Genomic DNA, 23,642 nt, shown 5'->3' with positions numbered 1-23,642 from the left:
TCATCCTTGATTTTGGCAGAAACTCTCATTTACCATGTCCCGTTAGCTGTTAGTTCTGAAAACTTTTGATTTCATCCACTTTCTTCCACCTGCTCTGCCACTACCTTTGTTAAGACCAACGTTTTCTCTCACATGACTGGATTCCCTGCCTCCCTTTTGAACCGGTCTCAGGCAAGCAGATTTGATTTGATCCCATCATGTCCCTGCATAAAAGCCTTCAGTAGTATCTACCAACATCAGAATAAAGTCCAAAATCTTTAACCTGGCCTCCCAGGTTTTTGGGTATCGGCTTCTCCTTGTCTCTCAAGTTCATCTCTGCCATCCTTTTCCTGCTCTGTACTTCAGCCAGGCTGCCACCCTCTCCCCTCCAGCCTGTGCACATTCTGTCTGGGACCCTTTTCCCAGCAATGCCTCCTGAATCAATGTGATGGGGATTTGTCGCCTAAAGTTTCATGTGGGGCAGTTCTCCTACCCAGCATATGGCATATTCCTCACTGCATTTTCAATACCTGTTGCTTTTCTGCATTCGTTGTAAGATTATAAAAGCTCTATGAGAGAAGACTGTCTTATTCTAGTTTTTTCAGTAAGTACCCTGAATGGCAGATTACTTTAAAAATTATAAAATGGCAAATTTGTTTTTATAGTTAGAAACCTGCTGTTTAAAAACAAAAACTAGCCAAGCAGGCTTGTGCCTATAATCCCAGCTACTCTGGGGGCTGAGGCAGGAGGGCTGCTTGAGCCCACAAGTTTGGGTCAGTTTGGGCAACATAGTGAAACCATCTCTAAACAAACTAAAAACCAAAAATTAAAGCTACTTAAAGGAAACCACACGATTCTGTAACATACACTGATAAATCTAACACTAATCAATCTTTTTAGTTGATAATAGGTTAATAGGAAAACTTTTACTTAGGAAGACCTACTTCAAAATAACCTAGATGCTCAACTATATCAGGAGACCAGCAGACTCAATCAGACATAGTGGCTAAAAAATGCCAGAGCACCCTCTTACTTAAAAGTGATCCCATCATCTAGCAGGGCCTTTGTTGCATTACTCTATATTCCTTTTTTTGCTTTTAAGGGGGACATATTTTTTATACTTTATATCTTGGCCACTGGGAAAGAAGAAGAATTTCTCAGCTTTCTAACTTGCTTCAGGCTCTCTCCTTGGTTGTTTGCCAAATGTCCATGCTCATTCCGGTTTCCTCTTTGCTTTTTCTTTTGATTCCTTGTTTCTTGTCTTGCCTATTTCCTACCATTCCTTTGCCTTTTTTCATTTAAAGCATTCAGTAATTACCAGCCAGAAACAATGTTTTCATTCTCAACAAAGTAACTAAATCAGTAACAGGTATACTCTTCATCTCTCCATAATTCAAGTTTCTATTGTACAGGCTACTTAAAAAAAACACACACATTTTAAAAAAGATTTTTGGGTTCTGAAATTTCAGGATGCCTAATGGCTGTTCTTGAATAACACAAGTATTACACTCTTGGAAAGGAAAGCCAGGAGAGCTCGTTCGCTGCAGAGAGGGGCAACAGGAACACCCTTAGCAAGTTCAGTCAGGTTAGCTGCTTTAAAATACTGCTAGACAAGGTTCATGTTTTTATGAAAGATACCAAATCAGAGTTAAGATATTTGAAGCTGAGAACCTGTTTAACCACAGACCAAATATAAAACTGTCACTAGTCTTAGGCTAAGCCATCAAAGCCAATTTACATCACAGAGTGGCTCATTTTGCTAAGAGTATTGCCTGCTACAGAGGACAAAAAGGAAGGCCCAAAAGGCCTAGACAGCTGCCATCGCGAACATCAGAGCGGAGACAGGACAAGCGGGAAAGGAAGGGGAGAGCCTCTGGCAGCAGGCACTTGGAAGCACAGGGGGATGTAGTCAGTTTTTCAAAGCCAGAGGATACCTAACAGACACCCATTTGAAAATGTTTCATGGGTTAAACTGAATTACGAAGTAAACAAAAAGGAGTACACCACATTTAAACCTAGACCTAAATTTTAATCTATATACATTTCTATCTGCCTCCTTTTTGAATAATGTCACCAGCAAACATAATGTATAATCTTTTAAAAGTGCCAAAAGTAACAGGTAAAGGATTTTTTTTTACACATCTGTATTCTTAGATATATAATTTGTGATGTCATGACACATAAAAATCACAATTTTCATGTAATTTAGTTTCTATCTTAGAAGTCCTCCCAAAAATCTCTTCTAAATGTATTTTACCAAAATCTCATACAAGTGTTTAATTAACCCCTTGATTTGAAACTTCTTTTGGATAACATTTTAGAACTACTCAAATGTTAAAGAGCATACACCTTCTTCAGTTCTTAACATGGACAAAGAGCTACTGTTTCTCATCTCCAGCAGTGCATTTTTTTTTTGTCAAGAAATTTATTAACCTTTATAAACACTATTTTCACTCAATCATTCATAAAAAATGATTTGTGATTAAATCTGTAATAAAACCATATAACGTTCATCAATGCATTCAATAAGACCAGTTTCTTCCATGAAACATAATAAACCACTTTAAAACAGCAGTTTTCATTCACGTCATATAAGGCTGTCAAACTAAAAGTGTTCCTTACAATGAGTTGTTATCCAAGAAATCCATCCCACTTCCCGTGATGTGGAGCCTGGTGGTGTGCCCTCCAAGAGCGGGGCCTGAAAGAAGCCTCTGCCCCTTTACGGCCACCTTCCAGTCTCTCAAACAAGTTTCACAACAGGAAAATATTTATGAGCAGAGAAATCAAATTCAGGAGGGACCTGTTAAAGAAAACCCAGAAAGCCAATTAATGTATCTACAAATATTCAGATGGTACACAAAACAAAGACTATTTTTATTTTAGAGTTTCTTGCGTTCTTAGAAACAAGGCAGCACAAAATAGATTTTAAAAACTAGGTTAATGGCAAAAAAGATAGGATATGGAAGAAAAACTGATTAATTTGTTTTTGAGTTTTATGAAGATCATAAGAAAACAGGCTGACCAGCTGTTTTCTATCTTCGGAAAACAGTTAAAAAAGATAAATAGTCAAAAATTATAGAAAAGGCATTCAGTTAGATGAAGGGTCAGCATACTTTTTAGTTCCAGGGTAACTGACAGAACTAAGCAATGAGATGAGAGAGTCAGTCAGTAGGAAACCAGGGCAGGAGAGGAGGAAGGCAGATCACAGGAAACAATGGAAGAAAACAAGGTGCACAACACACACAGGCAAATGCCTCCACGGCTGGCCTCTCCACAGGGCAGAATCTGTGCTCGGAAATACTGACGTGGCATGGATGATACAACATTACCAAAAAAAAGCTTACAGACTCCTCTTCTGAGCCATTGCAAAGAAGTCTTTCATTATTAAAGCACTCACTTTCCCAAAGGCAGATGACATTTAAATACCTCGTATTTCTCCCATAAAATTTTCTTTACATAAGTTTTCTTTTTTTACCCCAAGTTATTCAGTAATTTACACAGCAAGGAGATGGAAAACATATGAGCAGACTTTAGAAATTTTAACCCAACAAAATATACATCTCAAGGCAAAATGGCAAGCTCTAAGTTTCTGCTGCTGAACTAAACTTTTTAGAATGATTTTTGTTCAGTGGTTTAATTCTTCCTGTAATATTTACACATCTTATTGGAAAAAATTATGAAATTTCACAATAATTTAAGACCACTTCTTTTTCCCACAACGTACTCACTTTAGATTCCTTTTTGTGTCCTCCTGCCAATAACTTCATAACCACAAAGTTGGGTTTGGCAACCTTTAAAATTCTATTAACCTGAAACATGAACATAAAACTATTGAAACATTAACTTCATAGTCAAAATTTCTCTTTTTCTTTTTTGAGACAGAGTCCTGCTGTCAACCCAGGCTGGAGTACAGTGGTAAGAACATGGCTCACTGAAGCCTCAACCTCCTGGCTCAGGCAATCCTCCCACTTCAGCCTCCCAAATGGCTGTGCACCATCACACCCAGCTCATTTTAAAACTTTTGCAGAGACAGGAACTCACTATGTTGCCCAGGCTGGTCTTGAACTCCTGGGTTCAAGCAGTTCTCCCACCTTGGCCTCCCAAAGTGCTGGGAATATCAGCGTGAGCCACTGTGGCCAGCCAAAATTTCTTAATTATAGATACTAACAGGAACTTTGTATAATGGAAGTGTTGATGTTTTATTAAATAAAGGCAATTTAAAATTCTAAATATATTTCTTTTAATAATACAGAACTTCATTTCAATTAACTCTGAATTGAAATGGCTACCTTATCTCGCTTTCCTGAATAACAAAAAAATAGGCTGCAAAGTCCTGAAAAGGCAGCATAGCACACATAGTATTAGGAGCACAGACTCATCTCTGAATAAACGAATGAAGTTTCACTAAATGAAATATGTCATCTATCATAGGTAGCTCCTCAAATGTTTAGACTCCCCCTTTATATTTTCTTAGATGGTACATATCATTTTTAAAACGTGTCTCCCCTATCCCTCGTCCAGGCACTCTGCTTCCCTCCAAGGAAGGAAACAAAACTACCAATTCTGATATTATCTTTCTAAAGATATTTTATACTCGCACACATACATATAGGCTTCCCTTGCCCCCTTTGATTGAAACTGCACCATATTATGCATATTAAAGTGCGCCTTTCTTTTTAGATTTCTTAAATCATACGGAGCATTCCATCACAGTACGTAAAGAGCTTCCTCATCCTCCTTAAGGCTGGGTAGTATACCACTGTATGAATGTATCATCATGTATCAGTCCCCTGTTGATGGATACTGTTTCTTCCTGCTTTTTGCTATTAGAAATCCTGCTGCAATGAATACTCTTATGTTCATCACTCTCACTTCCTGTATGTGTTCATGTATCTATATAAATCCCAAAAAGCAGAACTGCTGGATCTAAGCATTAATGATTTTTGACAAATACTGCTAAGCTACCCCTCTGTGGAAGTGGTCCCAAGATATACTTCCCAAAACAGTATGTGCGCATTACAGGTAACTTTTAGAAAATAAATGTATTTCAATAAAATTAGGGATATGGTAAATTATTAAAATACCAAAAGCCTGAAACAATTTTTTTCCCCAAGTTTATTTTGATATCTCAGAGTCTTCAAAAGCAATAGCCTTTATTTTAAATGGTCAAGTGGAATAAGGTGGTTTCTGTGACAACTGGCCAGGTCATTTTTCATATTTATGTAAAACTTAGTTACGTTTTAATAATTTTGTTTTTTTTTTTTGAGATGGAGTTTCGCTTGTCGCCCAGGCTAGAGTGCAACGGCACAATCTTGGCTCACTGCAACCTCCACCTTGGGGTTCAAATGATTCTCTTGCCTCAGCCTCCCAAGTAGCTGGGATTACAGACAGGCATGCACCACCATGCCCAGCTAATTTTTTGCACTGTTAGTAGAAACGAGGTTTCACCACGTTGGCCAGGCTGGTCTCAAACTCCTGACCTCAGGTGATCCACCCACCTGGGCCTCCCAAACTGCTGAGATTACAGGTGTGAGCCACCACGCCCGGCCCCCTTAACAAACTGATTAAACCAGAAATGTTTCAATGCTAACATTTTGAGCTATGAATCAGATCAGTCTGGATCTTATGCTTATCCTTTTTACTTCATGACTGTGAGTCATAATTTGTCTTTGCATTGACTTCTAAATTTACACAAAGCAGGTATTTACATCACCTCATTCTTAAAATAACTTGAAGTCTGACAAGGTTAGTTTGACAAAACTATCCAAAATCTTTCACAGAAACATGACAAGTTATATTCACTAACACTATTAAAGTTCACTTTCATAATTAACTTTCATCCAGCAGTAAGAGATGTATTTCCTGCCACGCTTTTCCCTTAAAATTACTGTGAATCCAGTCTTACCTCATGGTCCGGGTTAGGAATATTTTCCAATATCATTTTTGCCTGCTGAAAGTGCTTACTAGCTGCCACATACAATTCAGGAGACTGAGGAGGAGGGCTATATTTATTGAGGTCAGACATTTCCTAAAAAGAAGGGGAAATATAATTCAAAACATGTTTAATATGAACAACTCTAAACTCCCATTTCTAATTATTAAAGAATTCTACATTTTCTATCCACTCATATACAGACACTGGGGCAAACATTTGGCACATCTCCCTATTTTTCCCTAGGTAATATGTAATTCTCAACCCTCATATGCTACCTCACATTATTCTTACAATTTAAATAACTGTAAATTTAACAAGATGGCTAGGTACAAACAGCATCTCTCTAAGAAGGTCTAAGACTGAAGATTTCTGAACGATTTCCTTGAGCAGGTTCACCTTGAATTGTAAGTAATGCACGGGCGGCGGGGTCATCACACTGTTGAACGGAGCAAACCTGTGCTCATACCGAACTTGTTCACTATCAAGCTCAAACTTCGGTTTACGTACTTTGCCATCCATGTCAAATGCAACCATGGTCTAAATGAAAAAGGGAACAAGAAAAAAGATGAAATCAATATGAAAAAAGCGAACACTCTCATCAATACGGAATAGAAGACAAGAAACAGCTATTTAAAACCTTCAAGTAAACGCTTCTGAAAAAATGAGGACATATAATTGTCATAAGCACAGGTCCTATTTTCAAACAAAGTCCATGTTTTGCTTTATGCATTTTCATGTAAGTTGCCTCAAATGATTTCTTGGACTGCCAAGTACAACTTAAGAGTTAGTACCCACTGCCTCTTGAAAAGGCCTGCTTTTGCTTAAGTCATTGGTTGTGGAGCTCACCCTCTTCCAAATACACTCCTAAAAAACCTAACCTCCATCTCTTCCAGGAAGCCTTGCCTGATCATCAATCATTAGTACTCTCTGCCTTTTCTTACTACCTGTCACAGACACATCAACTGGTCTGTTGCTACAGACTTGAAACAAGGACCATATAGAATTGGTATCCCCTGCAATGTACTCAGTACAAAGTATCTCACACATAGCAAGGGTTCAAATGGTTGTTGAACAAATTAATGATAATAAAGGTAATCCTCAAGCAGATAAAGTAAAACAAAGGTGAAATTACAATCTGGAAAGAACCACAGAAAAGAGTTTAAATAAACTATATAATAGACATACAGCTAAAAGGTAAAAAGAACTTTACTTTCAACAACTTACTTTAAACATCCCAGCACACATGTTCTGATATGCTTGGCTCATTGTGATCTCTCGGCTCAAAGGGCGAACTGTAATTAGAAAGAAAAACATAATCTTCCATAATCTCTTCCTCCTTCCTCTTGCATTATTGGAAAAGAAAATCTAATTTTAAAAAATCTTCCAGCTTGTATACTAAATTAAAACTTCAGTTTGTTCCTACAGGTTAAATGTTATTTATGGTCAAAATCTACAAATAATAAAATATAATAATCATGTCCCCAAATAGCTAATACTATAAAATTCCAGTATAAAGTAATTATAACTTTTCTGAATTCACCAGAGATTTAACCTTTTAAAGGAAACCCATGAATACAGTGATTTAATGACCCCTCCAAATTGCTTTAAGTCCTGAGGAAATATGAAACAGTATTTTACCATAATTGTAGCAATATCTATAGCCTTCCCTAAGTGATCAATAGGGCAGTCCCTTTGAAACAGTTCTCTGTCCTCATGGTTCTTCAAGGCACCTTTTGGTGCCCACTACCACAGCACAGCTCCAGAACTACTGCCCTCCTGAGCTATCAGGCTCTGTCAAAAGGTCCATGGCCTCCTGCTGTCTTGTCCCCTAACCTGTATCTTGCTTGCACACGCCACGTGGCTACTTCTTGATCAAAGATTCTGATAGAACAGCAAAGAAATGAAAGCAAGGAAAGGAACCAAAAAGCTTATGTCATTAATACTGGGACTCAGTCTCTACCTTATAGTTTCTGAAAAGAAAAGGAACAAGAGCTAAAATATAATGACTAACTCACAAGTAGCTCCATCTATTTATTTGTAGAAATTAAAGTACATTCTGTTTTTAAGTTTAAAAATAATCCACAGCACCTTTCTTTTTTTTCTTTGTTTTTTTACTACTACGGCCTTTCTGCTGCTCTTCCATTATCCTTTCCTCTGCCATTTGAGAGCCATCTGCACGACTCAATGTTGACATCAACCATGCGTAAAGGAATTCAGAGAGATACCTTAAAGGATACAAAATGTTAGTTAATGGTAGATGTCTAAATGAGACAGCTTTATCAACACATATATTAACAACAATAGACACTTCAAATAATGCTTTAGGTCTTTAAAAACAGATCATTCGATTATAGATCTTACAAGAAATGAACACAAGGATCAATTTTCCCTTTCAACATTTTACAACTTTCCAGATTTCCTGATAATTATACATGTACATATGCAAATCAAATGAATACCCATTAAGTTTTCATTATATCAGAACACAGTTCAGTTCAGTCTATAAATATTTTAATCACAAATAAAATCAGAAAAAGATAAAAAATTATTGGCATTATACAATCATTCTTAAAAATTAAGAACATTCACATTTACAATTTACTTGAGTTTAATAAACAAAATATAAAACAGAACATTCTACCAGACACTAATTTTTCAGAACTTTAACACTGCTAAGCCAGAAAAGTCTTCAAATCTAGGAGACATATATATATACACACACTTCGTAACATAATCAATAATAGTAAGACCTATAATTACATATGGAGAGTAAACAATTCCTGGCCCTGAATTTAAGAAAAACATTTACTATAGTACCCTTTTACAGTATATAACTGAATTTTGTTTCCCTGCCACCCTACAAAATGTGAGAGTCCGTAACAACTCATATACCTTAATTCAAGTGAAGGATTTCTATAGGGAACTGACGGTGCCGTCTACCTTCTGTTTATCTAACCTAAGGACACATGAGTGAAGGGGACAACTAAGATGCAGCCTTTTCCTCTCAAATATCAGGTACCTCAATGATCTATTAAGTGCTTTATCAAAATTAATATACATTTATGTCTAAGAGAGTGCTGATATTCTATACCAATGGTTCTCAAATTGACATCTCTGGGCCAGCAGCAGTTAACCTGAGAACCAGTTACAAATGCAAATTATTCGGTCTCACCCTAGACCTAGCAGGTCAGGAATTAGCCCAGAAATTTGTGTACTGATGCACTTTACAAGTGATTATGATGCATGTTAAAGTTTAAGGATCACTGTTTCTGCTGATGATTTAAAAAAGAGTCCACATGCTTCAGGGATCGTATGCATGAAAAACAACTAAAGGTTATCTCAGGGAAATGCAGGAGCCCAATCTGTCATTTTGAAATTAAAAAGCAGTTCAAAAACAATTATGAAAAGACCACAAGGGTATTTATGGGCAGAACTAAAGTTCTTTTAATAAGAAAAGAAACAAATCTACTTATGAATATAGACAAATGTGTAATGGAGTATTTATCTGAGTATCATTTATTTGCTGAATTAAGATCCCAATTCTCTGTGCAAAGCAGCATATAAAAATTAATAAAACCAGTATTGTCTACTATGAATAACAAAATGTAGTATCCAAAGTAGCTATATAAATACCTGTTATTAAGGATTATTTGGTATTATCTATATAAATGTTAAAGAACATATAGCAAGGAAAATTATTCTCATATTGCTATAGTTGATGCTCAAATTCACTTTTCATAGGCAAGAGTTATCTGTCAAGAGCCTTCACTGCTCACAACAAAATCTACGTCAACAGCATGGAAGAGAATTACTTTCCCTCTCACAGCAGTGACTTCAGAGAATATAGAATATCTTAATTACTAAGTTCAGTAAGTTTAAATAAGTTTAAAAGGTGAACTCTATTAATAAAGTCTAATATACTAAACCTGAGTGTTTGTGATGAGTAACACAGGTCATTAGTTTAAAATTATGTGCCAGATTGAGAAAAAGATTCAAAATAACTGAATTCATTAATGCTCAATTTTATTTTCTTTCTATGACAGCTTTTACATGCCTAAAATATGTTCAAGCATCCTCTTACTAGGTTTCTTTATTTTGTCCTCAAGTGAAAGGGAAGAACTACTCTGCTGAAGATCATCTTTTATCAACTCCAAAGCTCCTGAAGTGTATCCTCAGCACCACGGTTTGAAACAGTTATGCTCCCAGTAATCAGCTTGGTCATGATTTCTTCTAAGCAGACAGTCCTGATTCCAATTTGATGTTTAACTCTGTCAAGTACATCCACAGCTAGTGCCACCAAATTCAGGGCAAAACGTGTTAATTTTTCTCCATAGGAACAAATAAATGATCTTCAATCAATCCATTTACTTTGGAGCCATTTTTTGTTAATTTTTACATAAATATTTGGAAAAATACACTCATGCAATATTATAGCACTTAAAGATATTCAAGATGATCCAGCTCTAATTTTCGAATTTTTTCAAATGTCCCACAACTAAAGGTAAATTATACTAAATGAAAAAGTACCCTGAAATTAACTCTAAATTCTCTCAGATCTTATCCATTCCACCTACCAACAATTTTAACTCAAACTGTGCTCTTACCAATATATGTAATAGTACTCGTGCATACTGTAGAGTTCCAATTCAAAGCCACTTAGAAGATACTGTATCATAATGCGAAGGTTATGGTAAAGGACCCAGGTACCTAAACAGGCCAAATGTTGCCTTTGGGGTTCCTGTTTCAACAGCATGGTGTGAAGCGCTGCATCAACCTTTTCTGCCTATTAAAATAAAATGTCATAAACTGTGTTCGTTTTGTTTTCTTAAGGTAATGAGAGAACTTTAAAAAAACATACAGCTAAAAAGAATATAAGCAGAAAATTTAAATCTGACCACCCAAAGAAACATTTTTAAATGCATTTTTAGTTAGGTTTACATTCGAAGTTCTCATTTTACAATGGTTAACATTTACCTAAACATGCCTTAAACTAAAAAGACATCAATTTTAAAGGACAAAAATACAAATAATACACTTCAGGTCTTTACTTATCAATATTGCTGCTGCACATATATTAACTTTAAAATTAATATATTAATATTTTTACATGTAACCTTGTTATAAAACTATCATTTTATACATATTTCATAATTTATTCCTATTATCAAAGAAATATTTAAGATGTCTATCAGTTTGGATTATTGTTCTGCTTCATTTTGTAAACGCTGGTGTAAGAAACCATTATATTTTAAGTGAAAAGTGGATCATGTTGAAAAATTAAACAGTCAAAATATTGTTCGGAAGAATTGTTTTTAAAAATCTGGACAAAGTGTGTGAGTCATTTAATTTTAGAAGAGAGGGGAACCTGGCTCTTACCTCATCCTGCAAGGTAGCAAATTCCTCAAGAATATGACCAAGCTTATCTCTCTGTCGAGCCCTGTTATGTCCATGGATCTGAATAAGACTACAGAATGGCTGCAATACACATATAATCTGTCAATCGTAAATATGAAATTTCCTGGTACCAAAGAAACTTAACATTCCAAGTTCACAATCCGGTTTAAGGGAAAAAAAATGCTGTGTATATAAGAACTATGTCTATGTATACTTTTAATTTTACATAGGTGTTTAAGGAACTCAACACCAGAATTTATCAATAACCGGAAAAAACATAGCTTCATGTGAAACTTCCCTTCATATGGTAAAAATATCTTCTTTCGATCTTTAGATATCTTCTTCCAGTTTCACAAGGACAATTTCTTTCCTGCTTATTTTGAGTCAAAAGCCAATGTTCAAGGCTGACATTCCTGTGCTGCTATAAATATACCAGAATGCCTAATACTTATATAGCTTAAGAAGAGCTAATAGCCATAAACCTTGACTACTGTTCTTTATTCCTGCTTTCTCCATACAGTGTTCTCATCTAAAATACTATGCAACATTCCACTAACCAGGCAAGAGACATGGATTGGTAAGATGCTTTAAGTGTGAATTAGAAGATTCTCGAAGTTTGATACTGTTTTATATTTGCATTCATTGACAGATATTATCTCATTTGATCAATAACTACCCTGTAAGAGGTCAGAGAAGATGTAAGCATTTTACTCTTTAAAGAGTGGAAAGTTGGATCAGGCATGGTAGCTCACCCCTGTAATCCCAGTGCTTTGGGAGGCCGAGGCGGGTGGATCATGAGGTCAGGAGTTTAAGAACAGCCTGGCCAAGATGGTGAAACCCCATCTCTAATAAAAATACAAAAATTAGCGGGGCGTGGTGGCAGGCACTTGTAATCCCAGCTACACGGGAGGCTGAGGCAGAGAACTGCTTGAACCCAGGAGGCGGGGGTTGCAGTGAGCCAAAACTGTGCCACTGCACTCCAGCCTGGGCGACAGAGTGAGACTTCGTCTCAAAAAAAAAAAAAAAACAAAGTAAGGAAAGTTTATAAAACAGTGATGTGCCTGATAAAATATTAATGATAAAAAAGAAATGAAATCGGGTCTTCTACTGTTTTTTTCTCTTTTCCCCATACCATGCTGCTTTTTTTTTTCTCTCTCTCTACATATACATAGATAGATAAACTTTTAGTAACTGGAAGTAGACCCAAAAAAGTCGCCTGATGGAGTTCTCTAAGAGAAATACTTACATCTAATTAAATAAAAATGAAGCCGGGTGCAGTGGCTCATGCCTGTAATCCCAGCACTTTGGGAGGCCAAGGTGGGTGGATCACTTGAGCTCAGGAGTTTGAAACCAGCCTGGCCAACAGGGTGAACCCGTCTCCACAAAAAACACAAAAAAATTAGCCAGGTGGGGTGCCGTGAGTCTGTAGTCTCAGCTATTCCGAATGCTGAGGTGAGAGGATCACTTGAGCCCCGGGGGTAGAGGTTGCAGAGAGCCAGGATCATATCACTGCACTCCAGCCTGGGCAACAGAGGGAGACCCTGTCTTAAAAATAAATAAATAAATATTTTTAAAAATTAAATAAAAATGAATAATTCAACTCACTACAAGATTTGCATTTTTTCCTAATTACTTGAGATGAAAAAGTTTGTGATCTCATTTAAATTAATATATTTTTTCTTTTTTTTGACAGAGAGTTTTGCTTTTGTTGCCCAGGCTAGAGTGCAATGGTGTGATCTCTACTCACCACAACCTCCGCCTTCCAGGTTCAAGCAATTCTCCTACCTCAGCCTCCTGAGTAGCTGGGATTACAAGCATGCGCCACCATGCCCAGCTAATTTTGTATTTTTAGTAGAGACAGGGTTTTTCCATGTTGGTCAGGCTGCTCAAACTCCCAACCTCAGGTGATCCGCCCGCCTCAGCCTCCCAAAGTGCTAGGATTACAGGCGTGAGCCACCGTGCCCAGTCAATAATTTTAATTTTATTATAACTCAGTTCATTAATAGAATACAAAGATAAGTGTATAAGGATGTTAAAAATATTCTTTGTAAGGTTAAAAAAAAAAAGTAAAGAAGTTTTTATGTCCATTCACAAAAAATTTCAAGGAAGCAACTGCTGTTTTCCCAGTTGAGAGTCATAACATTCCCTATCTGCGGTCCTCGCAGGCTGCAGGGAGAGGTCATCCAAGGCTGCCTCTGTAGCTAATAACCTATCAGGAGACCTTAGGTTATAAAACCATCCACTCAAGTGTTAGGAGGAGACAGTTTTATCTATTCACTAAAAGTAAGTAAGAAATGTTAGATGAAAAAAAGCATTAATTAAAGACACTGAAGGAATTACAGTCCAGCAATTTATTATTCTTATTTTTTGAGACAAAGTCTCACTCTGTCGCCCAGGCTGCAGTGCAGTGGCATGATCTCAGCTCACTGAAACCTCCTGGGTTCAAGTGATTCTCCTGCCTCAGGCTCTTGAGTAGCTGGGACTACAGGCGTGTGCCACCACGTCTGGCTGATTTTTGTATTTTTAGTAGAGTCAGGGTTTCACTACTGGTCTCAAACTCCTGACCTCAGGGGATCCACTTGCCTCAGCCTCCCAAAGCGCTGGGATTACAGGCATGAGCCACCGCGCCCGGCCACAGCCCATGATTTTTAAAGTACCCATTACGACAATCCAAACTGTAGCTCTTACCCGAACACAGTGAGTAACAAAGGAGTCAATACAGTCCTTAGCCTGGTGATTATTATATAGGTAGCACCTGCAAGATAATAGTCACATCATCAAAATCTATTCGGCCCAAACGAAAGCAGCAGCAATTACTGCAGATGCTACAAATGACGGAGAAGGTGAATTAAAGAGAAAATGGAACCGATTCCTAAGTTAAAGAATGCTAGTATTAGATTATGAAACATTTTACAATTATTATGTAGTTCACACAATACATTTGTGATACTTCCAATTCCTATAGATCTATATTTGAACAATGAGAGTTGGATCCAGTAAGATCAAATTAGCAAGGAGAAAAGGAAAAGTCCAAAGCCCTACTTTTTCATGACCCCACTTCAGTGTCATATTTTCCTACAACTGATCTCCTCATGGACTGTGCTCATAATAGTCATTACAAAGAAAACACTATACAGGATCCTAATTTTTTCTGTATCCCCACTCCTCACCATTGGTTATAAATCACCTAAACATCTCTGGCACCTCATCTCTTCTCACAAAGTGGTTTCCTTTACGGTGTTCCTTATCTGATAAACAGAGCCAAGGTCACACAATGGAAAAGACAGTGCAACCAGCACCCAGAAGAAAGAAAAAGGTGAACACCTGGAACAGGCATTTGGTGAAATGGGAAGTGCTGAAGGTTCACTACATCTTTAACCCTAAAGCAAGAAAATTACCTGAGATTAAAATAAAGCACTTTAAAAAGGCTCTCTCAATCTAAAGATGATGATTTTCAAATTTAATAATTCAGTAGAAAAATATGTTCATTAGTAGCCCTGAAGATCAAGAGGAAGAACTTTCTCACAACACAGCAAAAATAACTAGGAGACGAATGTCATGAGGCATAGGTAAGGGAGCTCTAGAAGACTTAGTATGCTAGGAGCTCTAAAAAAGGAAAAAACAAAACAGATGAAAGTGAAGCAATAAATAAGCAATAATAGGGACAAATGATCTGACTGAAAACTTGAGTCTTTAATGACTGAATTCCAGATAGGACTAGCTGAAAATCACACATGAATATTCTGGTAAAATTTCTGAACTCCTAAAATAAAGAGAAACTCATCAACACTCCAGAAGAAGTTTCAAATCACAAAGGAAAAGAGAATTCTCATCTACAATACTGAAATTTTTAAAACAGTGGAACAACTAGAACACCACACAATAAACTTTTCCATATATATAGTTACTTAGCATTATCTGTGGTAGTTATGTTCCATAAAGTTTCTGAAGATACTAAATTAGACTATTAAATCATCGCTAACAGGGGAAATAAAGGGTTAGATTCCTATGAGCCTGTGGTCACATTTCCATGCACTGATCAATGCATAACCTTGTTTTATGTGTATTTCTGTTTAAGACATCTTATTTAATGGATTAATATACTGTTGATTTATTAACATAAAACTCAGACCCAATAGCATATACCAAATGTGAATAGGCTGAATTCTGCTTTCAAAAGATTTGAGCTAACAAAAATTACACCACCATGAAAAAGAAACATATCAGGCCAGTGCAGTGGCTCAAGCCTATAACCCCAGCACTTTGGGAGGCCAAGGTGGGCAGATCACTTGAGGTCAGGAGTTTGAGACCAGCCTGGCCAACACAGTGAAAGCCCATCTCTACTAAAAATACAAAAATTAGCTGGGCATGGTGACATGCACCCGTGATCTCAGCTACTTGGGAGGCTGATGCGGGAGAATCGCTTGAACCTGGGAGGCGGAGGTTGTAGTAAGCTGAGATGATGCCACCGCACTCCAGCCTGAGCGATATTATGTACATGCAAATATTTCAAAATCCAAAAACATCAGAAATCTAAAATACTTCTGGTCCAAAGCATTTTGGATAAGAGATACTCAACATTTATTATGAAATATTTGGAGGTCATTACATAGAATTAGTTAGATCTACCATGAAGTAATTGGTGCTAGAAAGCCATCGTGTATCTTTCAGTGGAAAAGATACACTTTGTTAAGCGTATATATTTTTTAACAAAGTGTGTAAGTGCTTTGTTAAGAAATAATGACTCCTTTCTTTCCTTCCCCACTGGAAAAGCCTGGTATTTCTCAGAATGCCGAATCAAATGATGATTCTTTCTGCATGCAATCCTTTTCAGCCTCTGATAGCAGCATGTTTTCGGGGCAGTGCCTCTACTGGAGCAAAGCTGAAGCACTTACACTGGAGACAAAAAACTTAGAGGAGTTATCAGAAATTTTGTCAACCTCATAAAAACCTTAGTTTTAATCTAAACAATGTGGCAGAGATCAGTTAATTTTAACACGATTAAGTTACTTTTACATGGAGATTTGATCCCAAACAATTTTTATACTTTGGCTATAAAGGAGTACAGAGAAGTTGGCTTTTTAAAGGAGCACATACAACTCTAAAATGTCTTACAATACTTACTTGGGGGAAAGCACCGGAGGACTGACAAAAGACCGAAGTGCATCTTTCACCATGTCTTGCATGAGATGAGTTCCAAAGACCTTTTTGTTATCCACCAGGAAAGTGGTCTTAAAACAAATGTTACATATTAGTTATGGTGTCACGCACAGAGTTGTCATTACTATGAAATGAGTATACTGATAAATACCACAGACTACACAAGTGATTAAAATATAAAAAGTTCGTGAAAATTTTTTATAAATTGCTGTCTCCACAATGAGTGTTACTTATTAATCCTTATTGAAGGTGAATTCTGATGTAGAATAAAAAATGTACAGAAATAAAAATCTCCCAAGAGTAGTAATATTAAAATAGTCAAAATAAACTGACTAATCAGATTATGTCAAATAGCTAATGTATTAAAAAATGCTTCATAAACTATGAAACAGTAAATGGCTATAAATGTTATTTGATAATCCTATGTTTACCTCTAAGGAATGTTTTGTAACATATACAAATATTTAAATAACATACAAATATTTGAACATGAAAAAATTTAAAACAATTTGCATTTAATAATGTTTTAATTTCCTTCCCTTAACAATCCACTGTAATTTAATATTTAATATACCATACCTTGATTTCCTAATACTGTTTTTAAATTTTATTTTAAATTCACATATAGTAAAACTTACAGGTTTGTTGTACAGTTACAAGTCTAACAAAAGCATAGTTTTTCAAATCAGTCTCACAATCAAGATACAGAACAACCTGTATCACCCTAAAAACATTCCCTCATGGGATCCCTTTGTGGTCAAACGCTCCTACCGCCCCAAACCCCTGGCAACCACTGATCTGCTCTCCAACTCTATCGTTCTGCCATTTCCAGAATGTCATTAAAATGAAATCATATAGCCTTCTGAGTCCGGCTTCTTTCACCCAGCAGTTGAGATTCGTTGGCATTGGTAAGTGTATTATACTTCATTTTATTTCTGAGTAGTATTCCTCTGTGCAGGTACAGTATGTTTATCCACAGTATGTACCACACTGACCAGCTCAAGAACATGGGGTTGTCTGTTTTGATGATCATGAACAAACAGCTCTGCACATTTGCAGAGGTTTCCAGAAGAATATCAAATTTCACTTCTCTTAGGCAATCAACTAGGAGTGTGAGCTACATGTTTAATTTATAAGAATGTGCCAAGCTATTTTCCAAAGTAGCGGAACCACATTACATTCCTATCACCAAATACATCCTCGTCAGCACTTGGTATTATCACATTTTTTTTTTTTTTTGAGATGGGGTCTCACTCTGTTGCCCAGGCTGGAGTGCAGTGGTGTGATCTTGGGTCACTGCAACCTCTGCCTCCTAGGTTCAAGCAATTCTCTGCCTCAGCCTCCCAAGTAGCTGGGATTACAGGCACCTGACACCATGCTGGACTAATTTTTGTATTTTTAGTACAGATGGGGTTTCACTATCTTGGCCAGGCTGATGTTGAACTTCTGACCTTGTGATCCACCCAACTCCACCTCCCAAAGTGCTGGGATTACAGGCATGAGCCACTGCGCCTGGCCAGATTTTTTTTTTTTTTAAGATATTCTAAAAGGTGGATAGTATTTCTGTGGTTTAATTTGCATTTCCCTAATATTTTCCATGCTGGATTTGAATATTTAATATACTGAATACTGCTGAATATTAACCATATGAGATTTGCACCTAAGTATTTCATTTTTTTTAGTCAGTGTAAATAGTTCGATTTTTAAATTTTGATCTCCCATTGTTCATTTCAAGTATATAGAATTACAACTGCTTTTTGTATAATGACTTCATATCCTATCATCTCATTAAATTCACTAATCAGTTCTAGGAACTTCCTTGTAAATTCCATGGGCATTCTACAAGGAAAATCATGTCATCTCCAAGTAGACAGTATTTTTTCTTCCTTTCCAATCTGTATGTCATTTATTTCTTTTTCTTGCTTTATTGCGCTGGCTAAGACTTCCAATGTTGAATAAGAGCGAAGTGGGCATCTTTATCTTCTTCCCATTCTTGGAGGAAACCATTTAGTCTTTCATCATTAAGTATGATGTTAGCTGTAGGGTATTTTTGTATATGTCCTTTATCAGGTTTAGGAAGTTCTCTTCTGTATCTAGCTTTGCTAAGAGTTTCAAATCACGAATGGATGTTGAATTTTGTCAAATGATTTCTGTGAATATACTAAGATTTTAGATAATACGGTGTATTATGCTGACCAATTTTCAAATGGTGAACCAGGCTTGATTCTTAGGATAAATCTCACTTGGTCATGGTGTACTACCTCTTTTTATATATTGTTGAATTTGATTAATAATTTATTGAAGATTTTTACATCTGTGTTCGTGGAATAAGATTTTTACATCTGTGTTCATGAGGAAACTATGGTCTATAGTTTTCCATGTTTGTAATTTTGGTTTGGTTTTGATAGAGTAAATTCTGGCTCATATGAGTGTTCTTGCCTCTTTTATTTTCTGGAAAACACTGCAAGGAGCTGGCCTGGAGTTTGCATTGTTAGGTTTTTAACTATAAGTTCAATTTATTTAACAGATAAGAAATTATTCAAATTATCTGTTTCTTCTTGAGTGAGGTTTGGTAGTTTGTATCTACATTTAAAGGAATAGGTCCATTTTATCTGCTTCTGCATTTATGGATAGAGTTGTATATCCCATTACTATCCTTTTAATGTTTACAGAGTCTGTAATGATACCCTTTCTTTCATTCTTGATATTAGTCATTTCTAGTTTTCTCTTCTTATGTCTCATTAGAGGTTCATTGACTTCATGAATATTTTCAAAGAATGAGCTTTGGGTTGCACTGATTTTCTCCACTGTTTTTCTGTTCCATATTTTACTAATTTCTGCTCTTCATTATTTCCTTCCTTCTGTTTACTTTAATTTGCTCTTCTTTTTCTGGTCTCATACAGTGGTAGCTTAAATTACTAACTGTAGACTTTTTTTTTTTTTTTTTTTTGAGACAGGGTCTGATTCTGTTGCCCAAGGTGGAACGCAGTGGTGGGATCACAGATCACTGCAGCCTGGACTTCCCAGTTCAAGCGATCCTCCAACCTCAGACTCTGTCGCCCAGGGTGAGACTTTGTCTCAAAAAATAAGAATAATAAATTGCTGGACTGTAATTCCTTCAGTGTCTTTAATTAATGCTTTTTTTCATCTAACATTTCTTACTTACTTTCAGTGAATAGATAAAAACTGTCTCCTCCTAACACTTGAGTGGATGGTTTTATAACCTAAGGTCTCCTGATAGGTTATTAGCTACAGAGGCAGCCTTGGATGACCTCTCCCTGCAGCCTGCAAGGACCGCAGATAGGGAATGTTATGACTCTCAACTGGGAAAACAGCAGTTGCTTCCTTGAAATTTTTTGTGAATGGACATAAAAACTTCTTTACTTTTTTTTTAACCTTACAAAGAATATTTTTAACATCCTTATACACTTTGTATTCTATTAATGAACTGAGTTATAATAAAATTAAAATTATTGACTGGGCACGGTGGCTCACGCCTGTAATCCTAGCACTTTGGGAGGCTGAGGTGGGCGGATCACCTGAGGTTGGGAGTTCGAGCAGCCTGACCAACATGGAAAAACCCTGTCTCTACTAAAAATACAAAATTAGCTGGGCATGGTGGCACATGCTTGTAATCCCAGCTACTCAGGAGGCTGAGGTAGGAGACTCCTGAGTAGCTGGGACCACAGGCATGCACCACCACACCCAGCTCATTTCTTGTAGACTGGGTTTTGCCATGTCGCCTAGGCTGGTCTTGATCTCCTGGACTCAAGTCATCCACCCACCTCAGCCTCCCAAAGTGCTGGGATTACAGGTGTGAGCCACCATGCCAGGCATACTTTCCTTTCATATAAACATTTAACGTGGCCAGGCACAGTGGCTCACACCTGTAATTCCAGCACTTTGGGAGGCCGAGATGGGTGGATCACCTGAGGTCGGGCATTTGAGACCGGCCTGGCCAATGTGGTGAAACCCCATCTCTACTAAAAATACAAAAATTAGCTAGGCATGGTGTGTGCGCCTGTAATCCCAGCTACTCAGGAGGCTGAGGCACAATCTAGCACTTGAACCCGGTTCAATCACTTGAACCCGGAGGTGGAGATTGCAGTGAGACAAGAGCATGCCACTGCACTCCAGCCTGGGCAACAGAATGAGACTATCTCAAAACAAAAACAAAACAAAAAAAATTCAATGCTACAAATTTCCCTCTAAGTACTGCTTTAGTTGTAGCTCACAGATTTTGGTAAGTTATATTTTGATTTTCATTCAGTTCAAAATATTTTTGAACTCCCCTCAAGACTTCTGTCTTTGACCCATGTGTTACTTACAAGTTGTTTAATTTCAAAATATTTGGAGATTTTCCTGGATACCTTTCTCTTGTTGGTTACTAGTTTAATTCTAAAATAAGAAAGATACTTTGTGTGATTTTGATTGTTTTTGAATTACTGAGGTTTGTTTTATGACCTAGGATATGACCTTGATGAATGTCTAATGCTTAAATACTTCAATTAAAAAATACACAACACTAACTGGAAAATTCTTTAAAAGCATCTACTTTTTTTTCAATCAACCAATAAAACAATGTCAATACACATATAATGTTTAAAGAAGTATTTTGAGACTAAGTGGAACTTACCTGTAACAGAGATCTTGAAAGAACACATGGTGACTGTTCACTAAATTCACAGAAAAAATCCTAATAGATACATAAAGAAAAAGCAGTGTCATTAATAGATTAAATAAAAGCTAAAAATACTTCATCATATAGAGTATAATTTTTACTAGACCTTCTGGAAATGACATAGTACCAGAGTTAAAATATGACAAATAAAGGTTATTTCTATAGAAATTGTTTAATTGTAAAAAAGGGTCAATGGATAATTCTAGACTCTAAAAACTTTTCTTAAAAAAACTGACCAATCATGGAATTATGTGGATACTACTATTAAATTTGTATACCATAAAAATAATACCAACAATAATTTACTAAGTCATGGCAGAACTTTAGTTCCTATTTCACAGAAATAAATTCCAAGTAACCAAGTCAACTGGATGCACATTACTGACTGTTGCTGACTACAGGGAAAGACCAAAAGATGCGGGTTTCTGAGCAAGAGTCTACCAAGTGATCAAATAAGCCTAAGTGTCACCTGCTGGATCACATGCCAAAGCTTCAACACCAAAACACACCTCACTAACATACCCCACTCTGAAACCAGAGACAAGAAGTCAGCTTCAAATAAAGACCCTACAGAAAGCCTCGGCCCAGTGAAAACATCCAGAAAAGAAGTCTCTTGACTATACTCAATCTACAATGCAGTTACAGGAACATCCACACACAGAGATGAGAAAGAACCAATGCAAGAACTATGGTAACTCAAATGGCCAGAGTGTCATATGTCCTCCAAATGACTGCACCAGTTCTCCAACATGAGTTCTTAACCAGGCTGAAATGGCTGGAATGACAGAAATAGAATTCAGAATACGGACAGGACCAAAGATCATAGAGATTCAGGAGGATGGCAAAACCCAATCCAAGAAAAATAAGAATCATAATGAAGTGATACAGGAGCGGAAGGATAAAATAGCTGGCATAAAAAAGAAACTAAAAGGTCTGACAGAGCTGAAAAATACAAGAATTTCACTATGCAATCACAAGTATTAACAGCAAAATAAACCGAGGTGAGGAAAGAATCTCAGAACTTGAAGACTGGTTCTCTGAAATAAGACAGTCAGACAAAAATAAAGAAAAAAGAATAAAAAGGAATGAAAAAAACCTCTGAGAAGTATGGGATTACGGAAAGAGGCCAACTCTGAATCACTGGCATCCCTGAAAGGGAGGGGGAGAAAGCGAACATCTTGGAAAATATATTTCTGAGTACTGTCCGTGAAAACTTCCCCAACCTTGCTAGAGAAGCCAACATTCAAATTCAGGAAATACAGAAAAGTCCTGCAAGATTCTACACAAGCAGATCATCCCCAAAGCATACAATCCTCAGGTTTTCCAAAGTCGAAATGAAACAAATGTTAAAGGCAGCTACAAAGAAAGGGCAGGTAACCTAAAAAGGGATCCCCATCAGGCTAAAAGGAGACCTCTCAGATGAAACCCTACAAGAAGAGATTGGGGGCCTATATTCAACATTCTTTTAAAAATCTTCAACCAAGAATTTCATATTCCACCAAACTAACCTTCCTAAGTGAAGGAGAAATAAGATCCTTTTCAGATGAGCAAAGGTTGAGGGACTTCATTACCACCAGTCCTACCTCACAAGAGGATCTTGAAAGGAGCACTAAATATAGAAATGCAAGACTACTACCAGCTAATACAAAAACACACTTAAACACACAGACTAGAGTCACTATAATGCAACCACAAAAACAAGCCAACACACACCAGCTAACACCATAATGACAGGATCAAATCCACACATATCATACTAACCCAAATGTAAACGGGCTAAATGGCCTACTTGAAAAACAGAGTGACAGCTGGATAAAAAAGCAAGATCTACTGATGCGCTGTCTTCAAGAGACTCATCTCACACATAATGACACTCATAGGCTCAAAATAAAGGGATGGAGGAAAATCTTCCAAGCAAATGGAAAACAGAAAAAAGCAGGGGTTGCGATCCTAATTTCAGACAAAACAGATTTCACACCAACAAAGATCAAAAAAGACAAGGAAGGGTATTACATAAGGGCAAAGGGTTCAATTCAACAAGAAAACCTAACTATCCTAAATATATATGCACTCAGATTCCTAAAGCAAGTTCTTAAAGACCTACAAAGAGACACAACTCCCACACAATAACAGTGGGAGACTTCAACACTCCAATGACAGTATTAGATGGATCATCTAGACAAAAAATTAACAAAGATATTCAGGACCTAAACTCAGCACTGGAGCAAATGGATCTGATAGACCTTTACAGAAGTCGCCACTCAAAACAACAGAATATACATCCTTCACATCACCACATGGCACATACTCTAAAATTGACCACATAATTGGACATAAAACAATACTCAACAAATGTAAAAGAACTGAAGTCATACCAAACATACTCTTGGACCACAGCGTAATAAAAATAGAAGTCAACACAATGAAAATCACTCAAAACCATGCAATTACATGTCACTTAAACAACACGCTCCTGAATGCCTTTTGGGTAAA

The 23,642-nt window shown here is 36.8% G+C and overlaps 1 protein-coding gene across 7 annotated transcripts in view; it reads right to left on the bottom strand.

The window, feature by feature from the left end:
• Positions 1 to 2,367: 2,367 nt before the first annotated feature.
• Positions 2,368 to 23,642, bottom strand: part of NAA35 (N-alpha-acetyltransferase 35, NatC auxiliary subunit) — a 91,234-nt gene continuing 69,959 nt past the window's right edge. For 6 of the 7 annotated variants that reach the window (XM_077965350.1, XM_015117992.3, XM_015117989.3 and 3 more), the window contains exons 13-23: positions 21,105 to 21,164; positions 16,433 to 16,539; positions 13,997 to 14,063; positions 11,291 to 11,389; positions 10,519 to 10,697; positions 8,003 to 8,139; positions 7,139 to 7,206; positions 6,311 to 6,451; positions 5,885 to 6,007; positions 3,708 to 3,788; positions 2,385 to 2,779 (exon numbers count right to left, since the gene is read on the bottom strand). In XM_077965350.1, coding sequence (XP_077821476.1) covers positions 2,720 to 2,779; positions 3,708 to 3,788; positions 5,885 to 6,007; positions 6,311 to 6,451; positions 7,139 to 7,206; positions 8,003 to 8,139; positions 10,519 to 10,697; positions 11,291 to 11,389; positions 13,997 to 14,063; positions 16,433 to 16,539; positions 21,105 to 21,164 — 1,122 coding nt within the window. In that variant the 3' untranslated portion in view covers positions 2,385 to 2,719. 7 annotated transcript variants of the gene reach the window in all.

This window comes from Macaca mulatta, chromosome 15, assembly GCF_049350105.2.
Source record: "Macaca mulatta isolate MMU2019108-1 chromosome 15, T2T-MMU8v2.0, whole genome shotgun sequence".
Classification (NCBI taxonomy): domain Eukaryota; kingdom Metazoa; phylum Chordata; class Mammalia; order Primates; family Cercopithecidae; genus Macaca; species Macaca mulatta.
Note: the sequence above shows the minus strand (reverse complement) of the source record. Positions and strands in the feature narration are given on the sequence as shown.